Consider the following 7,689-nt stretch of genomic DNA (forward strand, 5'->3'; position numbering starts at 1 on the left):
CGCTTCGCCCCGGCGCGGGCAGGCCGGCGGCCGGGGCCGCTGTCGCTGAGGGCCCCGAGCCCCCACGCACGGTCCCGGCTGAAGGCAGGGCGAACCCGCGGCGGCCTCCGGGGCTTGGGGGCAGCGGTGAGAAGCAAACTGGCGGCGCCTCCCTCACGGGTCGGCAGCACCCCGCAACCGCTGGGAAGGCCGTCGCTGAAATCCTCGGGTTTGAAAGTCTTGAGGACGTACTGGCGCCCAGCAGAAAGTCCCGGGGAGCGGCATTTCCCCCTCTGTCGCGTGTCGCCCGTGCCCGTATTCGAACCGGACCGCAGAAGCGTGGGTGGTGCGAAGCCCCTCGGCCCCTCCCGGCCCCACAGAGCCTCCGTGTTCCCGTGCGGGAGCGCCCAGCCCGCTCCGAGCCGCGGGTCCGCGAAGCTGCTGTTGGCGGGCCGCGAACCTGTGACGCGGCGGTTACGGCCGCGGTCTCCGGGCAGCGTGTTCGGAGGCGGCGGCCCCCGCGGCGGCTGGCTGCGTGTCCCTCCTCCCCGAGTAACCTGTTCCCCGGGTGGCAGCCCCAAACCCTCCCCGCGCGGGTGTTACCTTGAACGGACGCAACGTCTGTGAGACCTCCGGTTCCCGTCGGATTGGGCCGAAGTGGAAGGATGGGCTGAAAGACCATGGGACCGGCAAACAGAGGAACGGGGAGCGTGACTGTGTCAGCCTTGTTTTCCTAGGAAGCAAGCTAAAAATATTAGGAATGTGCAAAGGGCTTCTGAATGTGGTTGTAAAGGCTTGTAAACTGTGGTCCGAAGGGTTAGGTGTGTGGTAATAAATGATGGTAGGGTCAAGAGGCAGGAGGGAAGAGGCTTGACGTTTGTGAGGTACTGTAAAGAAACGTTTTAGAAACATAGATGCCGAAATCCTGAGTCTGTTGAAGAGAGGGGAATTTCGTTATTAATTTCAATAGGGCAGGGATTTCAGCCACAAAGTTTGGAAAGATAATGTCTGTTTAAATAGACTCAGCCTTAAGAACCAACTTCAGGAAAAAAGAGTGACAAACCTGGCTGTACTCCAACGGGAATTTTAAAGCAGAGAATTCCTGTCTGACACTTCAACAACATTTGTACCGTACCTCCTACCAGAAGCTGGACCCACAGTCACTGTTACAAAGGGCAGCTACATTTTTCATCCTATTGTTCTGGGGTGAAATATAATTACGTTCAACTATTTCATCTGTTTTTCTGTACTCTTACAAAACATGAAAAGACAATATTCTCACAAGAAATTTATTTGGCTGGAAAAGAAACATGAGTGTTTCACTCCACGCTGAAATAATGTAGCTTCTTGTTCTAGGAAATCTCCCCCGAGAGCAGAATTTTATAAAGTTTGTTCAGTCAAAACGAGCGAGGGCAACTGGAAGTCTAGACAATTGCTTACTTATTTTAAAAAGTTCCAGCTGATATAGGTATTGGATGCGCCACTCAGGTTTGCTGCCAATTCTCTGGTTTTATAATCATATGGAGCTATTTTTAAGTGTTTTCTTTCACACTTTGCTGCATCAAATGAATATTAAAAATTAAGAGTCAAAACAATGAACATTAAAATCTCAACTGGAGAGGATCCTGAGCAACCTCCTCCAGCTGGACCTGCTTCACACAGGAGGTTTGACCTGAGAGCTCTGGAGGCTTCTTCTACCCTGTATGATTCTCTGTTCAAAGCCTCACTGAAGAAAGACAGGAAAGAGAGCAGCTGATTGGAAATAATAAGTAATGAAGCTACCCTGACAAGGTGCTGTCAATGGCACAATTAAATCATTTTTTCCAAATACATTTTCTGTTCCTAAAAAAGAATTATAAAAAGTTGTGACTTCTCATACATCCATTTCTTTAATACTGTTTTGTACTTGCATCCATGATCCTTTTTTCCAATGTGAATAATAGCTTTTTTCACTGAGCTAATGATATTACACAATTTAATGTATTTTATCAGTTGTCTCAACTATCCATCTAGTTAAGATATATTTTGAGTCAAAATGTTAGCCATATTTTGACTCAAAATACTCCATTTAGACATGCAAATGGATGTTGTGGGGGCTCACATCCTATGACAAAATCTTAGGCATCAGTGACTGAGAGAGTGTTTAGCTGCTAATGAAAGTTGGGAATCTTACTGCCTTACAACAGTCTTGAAAAGCTCTGTCTTCCCTACTTTGCGTTTCCAGAAATTGAACTATATATTCTGTTCTTTCACAAAGACCAAAAAAGCTTTCATGTTATTTGATTACGGTTTCTTTTACAGGCTTTTCTCACCACCCAACCCATCAGTTAAAATTCATTTAGGCTCTGCTTTTTACAATACTTCTGTGGTTATCAGATGAAACTCATTATACAGAGCATGAAAAGGATGTAAAGTTAGGAATTACAGAATACTTTCCACACAAGGCTAGTTAAGAAGTGTAATAAATTGCATGAGAAAGTTGAAGAATCTCCTTCATTACAGGTTTTAAAGCACAAAGGGACAAACACCTGTCATGAAAAATGGATAGTAAATGTGTAGAAACTGAGTAAAGCTGATCCAGCATTGAGGACTACAGGTTCTCAAGATCCTACCAGGACCTGTTTTCTTTGAATGTATTATTTTTCTCTTTTTTCTTGGCTCCTTTTGATCCTCTTTTTATTCCATAGCCTTTTACTTGCGATGCCATTCTGTCTACACTCAAGCCTTTCCTTTTCCTGTCATCTTCATCTCTGTTATTTTTCCTAACTTGTGAAGGTACACACAAAAGAACATGCTGAACTCCTTCAAGATCTGATTTGTACAATATCCCTGACACTATTTGTTGACTAAATAATTGTCCTGCAACTCACTGAAAATAAACCAATAATGTTTCACATAAATTTTCACTTAAACTTGCAAGTGGCTTAAGCAATTGAAGTTAGCAAACTATAAATTTGTGGGGCAGGGATTTAATTGTAGCTTTTAACTAGTATTAAATAGCTCAACTTTTGAACTGTTGTTGAAAAAATAGTTCTTTTTTCTAAAGTGTGTTCTAAGTGTTTCAGTTAAATTACATCTATCAGAAATAAATACTCTTTTCTTGCTCTCTGTGACTGTTATCATTATGAAGCAATCTGCTATTCTTTCTGTGTCATTATTTGCATTCCACTGGATGAGTAATCTCATTAAAATCACCAGGACTACTTGAACTCTACTCAGAAAGAGTAAGGGCAGGGGACTATGAATAAAGGAGGGGCGGTCTTAATTTATTAGTTCTGTATGCTGGCTTATCGTTTGCTATTTTTGTGCTTATATGTGAAATTTCACTATTACATCTAGTCATGTGAAGGGAGTCAGACACAGTGGGTGACATGCTGCTTGACAATGGAAATCAGGGCTGCACAGCCTACTCCTTTAATCAAAGGCACCTGTGAACATACAGGAGATTCAGCTGTGGACAATAGGCCTTAATTTATTCCATTATAACACAAATGGGTATGATCCCGTAAGAGACCAGCATTCATACATTTGCACCTGTGTAGAGGTGGAAGCAGGTCAGTACTTTGCAGGGCCAGGTCAATGGAGAAAAGATGTGCTGCCCTCTGCAAATGATATGACAGCAAATCTTTCTATGATTCATGCCAAGATTACAAATTAGGGTTAATGAAGTGCAGGTATCATGCTCTAACTAACGTTCAAAGTTGCAGTTAGCTGAGACTTGATATGTCTGTTTTCCAAATAGAATGTGATCAAACAAAACAGTCCACTGAAACATGCGTCATTGGTTTTAAAATGTTTTGAGATCACGAAAAATGTGTCAAAGGAGAAGCTACAATCAATATTGCTATCAGTAGCTAAGAAACACAACAGAGCTGCAACAACTGTAATGCTTTTGGTGCAGATGTTTATCTGAGGCATATTTATCCAGAAAGTATTAGTCTATATTTCTTTAGTCAAGCTCTTCTGGTTTTCCCACTGAAGTGAATGAAATCTGTATTCTACTCTGGTGTGGATGTATATAATGAAAGTTCAATTGTGCTTTTACAGAAGGTGTTAAAAGGATCATGAAAATTGTCTGGAAAAGAGTTCAAAGTAAATTACTTTTTTTTAATGCCTTCCTGTGTTTGTATGAATCACAGAGGCTGGCAAATATTAACTGTAGAGTTCTTACCTTGACAAATGCTGGCACATACTAGTGTAAGTTCAATAACAGTATGGACGTATTTTCCTCTCAGTGATGTGGTGGGATTGAATGGCACCTTGCCATATGCAGAAGTTTCTTTTAAGCCAGGAGGAACGGTTTAGTGATCTCAGGTTGTGACTGAAATATCTAGACTTTCTGGAACCACAAACCTAACTTCTCCCAGGGCTGACTGTCCTTCATCAAATTTAAAGCCCTGTAGGTAAACTGAATACCATGCAGTTTACTGCAGTTACCTAACATTAAGTCTCCATGTACACAGGAATCCAGTAATACTTTTCATACAAAATTTGGGAGCTTGCTTTGGGGAAAAAAACTCCTCCATTTTCTGGCTGTTGTTTTACAGTGCTATAATCTATTGTATTCGTAGTCTGTGTTTCAGACGTGCTACGTTATATATGTAACTGGAAATCAGTATCATGGAGCCTTTGCATCAAAGGATTTATATAAATAATTCTAAGTTTTCGTTGTGTAACTTTGCATGAAGGATTTGCAAACACTAAGCAAGAGCAAAGTCAGCATAATTTTGTCCATTTATTAGCATGGAAACAGAGGCAGGCACAGGAGTGGTGACCTTCTTCCAGCTGACTAGCTAGTCAGCCTCATGCCCCAATACAGCTTTGGTCTACCTTCTTATTCAAAACTCCCATCTCAACTCATCTGATAAAGCCTTGGGTGTTCTTTGGCTTTAGCACACCTTCACATCTTGAAAGTCATAATATTTAACGGCCTTCACTTTCATTGTGGCCTCTTCTGAGCCACATGATAATAATTTTATTAATATTTCCTTTAAATTGGCTGTTGTCTTAGGAGCAGCTGTAAGTATCCAATGCAATACACAAGGACAGCTGTTGTGGGTTTTTACTCAAAGATGTGACAACTTCTGATATCGAGAAGTATAGGCAAATTGTTAAATAACGAGTGTGTTCAGTGGCTAACTTTCTGCCTTAAAGTCTACTGGAGTGCAACGAAGGCAAAAAACAAGATGCTGTGCATAACTCTTATTTTGTTTTCTGAGTTTTCAAGTTTGTAAATGGCAGGACATGCACAGTGGAGTCTTTGGAATTGAGAGGATCCCAGTAAGAAAATGCCCAAGCACGTATGAGCTTAGTAGAGAAAGAACCATATTTATCTATAGAAAAATCACACAGGAGCACATTATTCATTTCCATGAGATTGACTTCTTTGTACTAATAATATCTAAGAAAGCAGAGGATTAATATCTCCTGCCAGATAGATATGGATTGTAAGCAAGGGAAATACAGTGGAAGGCATGATGAATTCAAATTAAACAAACTGAATCAATTTTTAGATAAGAAACTGAGAGGTGGCATCTTAGCTAGGCTATAGTTTAGTAGGTCCCTGTGCTTTCATCTTAAGACACAGTGGGATCACTGGTAGCCATGAGCAAAGCAGCCACGTGGACAAGGAAAAGACAGGCAAAGTAAATTCACAGTGTCACGACTGTTTAACCTGCATAATCTGGGGTGGGAGGCCAGAGAGGGGAGAGAGAGAAGAAGAAGGACCGACACACCTTATGGAACAGTTCGTTGATCTGCTGCCCTTATTTTAAACCTTAGCCTTGTAATACAAACTTATTCCATAGGGAGAAACATCTTCTGTTTAGACTGACATCTGATAAGGTAGAAAGATGATCTAGTGTCATCTGGAGAGTGGCCAATTTCATAAAAGACTAAGAAATGTTCTCTGCCTTTTCTAGTAAAGCATTTTATTTAAAACCACAATGTCATGCAGTGTGGCATTATGTAATTGCCTAACAAAAACTATCAGATATGGGCACTCTGTTGTTGTTTTTATATACATGTATCCGCCACTAAGTTTCACAATCAGTATAAACATATGGATGACACTAGAATTTTTCTTTCTCTTTCTGCCCACCACCCCCACCCCCCATACAGCTGTCCTAATAGGGATTATACTTGTCCAGTGTCAGCTGCTCATTTGGAACTGGGGGAAAAGTTAGCTGGATCATTGCAGTGGTAAAAAAGTCATTCTCAAACCAAGCAGAACTGACTCTGCAACATCCTCTTATTTTAATATCCTTATCTTGGCTCTCACTTCTGTTTTTTTCAGGTTTTGCGCTATATTTTCAAGGTTGCACTGTCTTTGTGACAGAATTCTCTTATGCTTTGCATTTAGCTATGATTGTTGCAGAGGCACAGTCCATGTTAAAAAACACAAAGTAACACCAATTAATTCAATAATGGGATTCTAAAGATTTACGCTAGTCTGGGTTTAATCACATTACTCAAAAAATTTAACATGTAGCCTTACCACAGGAATCCACCTGAGAAACTATTTGGGTTTTTGCCTTTAAGTGGAAAGAAAGTGAAGCTAATTCGAACCTGTGCATTTCAGATCTCGAGGTCATTACAAAGGAAGGCTGTCATCTTCCTGTCCGTGTAAATCAACTCTAACTTCTTGAAGAGCTGCTTATTCGATCAAGTTCAGAATGAGCCTGTGGCACACCTGGAACAAGAAACCAATCCCTCACTACAGTGGCAGGATTTCCACCTACCTTAAGAAATATAGCTCAGAGATGATGTGGGCTATTTGGACTCTTGGCACAAGTCAAAGGATACTTTGGGACCAGTGAGGTATATGACAGAACAGCACCAGATCCAACTGCCAAACAGAGAGCGCGTTTTAACCACCACAGCAAATATTCTTATGAAGTTTTTTGGTACTGGGTGTTTTTATGCTACAGGCATAAGTATTGAGGTGTCATTAGTTGAGAGGAACAACAAATCTTTCCAGGGTATCAAGTCAGAAGGAGACTGTGGTGTTAAGGAATTCTTGGGATCTGTTCCAGGAAGTTTATTCTACTGGGAGATATCTCTGCCTTGGAGCAGGAGGTCTTTGTCCACAGAGAATGACCTCCTGTAGGTGAGAAAAGTGGTGCCACGTTTGAAGTTGGGAGAGTCTCCTCAAAAACAGCAAGCACTGGTCCCAGTGAATGATTCCCCACTAGCAGCACACTCCTGGAGATTGCCTGTGGCAATCTGCAGCCTTCCCCCCTTCAAGATCCAGAGGGACCCTCACTCCTCAAAAAGGGTGTGACTGCCCATCATGGATGAGAACACCAACCTAGTAAGAAGACTGGGCGTAAGTTATGGTATTTGAAATCTGTCATGTCTTGCATGAAGATGAAACTCCTGGAACTGAAGAGACTGTTCAGAGGAAAAAATATCCAATCCATTTATCTCTAGTTATATAATTAATGACCAATCAAGGTTGAGTGTGCCATATGCTGTAAAAAAAATGCTGACTGAACATGTTGGTTTCAGTCTTGTAGCCTGGGCAGCAAGAAAGAATTGCAGTCATTTCTACTCTCCTCTATATACGGAGGGACGTGGAAAGTCGTGACCTAGTTTCAAAGAACTGTTATCTCAAATGACCCCTGCCTCATTTATACAAGACGTGAATGCATCAGAAGGAAAAGACACTTGGACAAACATTCACAAAAGAGCAAGCTGTGTGTCCTGGGT

At 41.6% G+C, this 7,689-nt stretch overlaps 1 protein-coding gene across 1 annotated transcript in view; it reads right to left on the minus strand.

Moving 5' to 3' along the window:
- The window catches only part of COMMD10 (COMM domain containing 10), a 114,464-nt gene extending 113,803 nt beyond the window's left edge, over nucleotides 1-661 (minus strand). The window contains exon 1 of the mRNA XM_010562359.1: nucleotides 71-661. Coding sequence (XP_010560661.1) covers nucleotides 71-661 — 591 coding nt within the window. The remainder of the gene's footprint in view (nucleotides 1-70) is intronic.
- Between the last annotated feature and the right edge of the window lie 7,028 nt (nucleotides 662-7,689).

The sequence above is a fragment of the Haliaeetus leucocephalus genome, unplaced genomic scaffold, assembly GCF_000737465.1.
Source record: "Haliaeetus leucocephalus isolate CR32 unplaced genomic scaffold, Haliaeetus_leucocephalus-4.0 Scaffold158, whole genome shotgun sequence".
NCBI classification, from domain to species: domain Eukaryota; kingdom Metazoa; phylum Chordata; class Aves; order Accipitriformes; family Accipitridae; genus Haliaeetus; species Haliaeetus leucocephalus.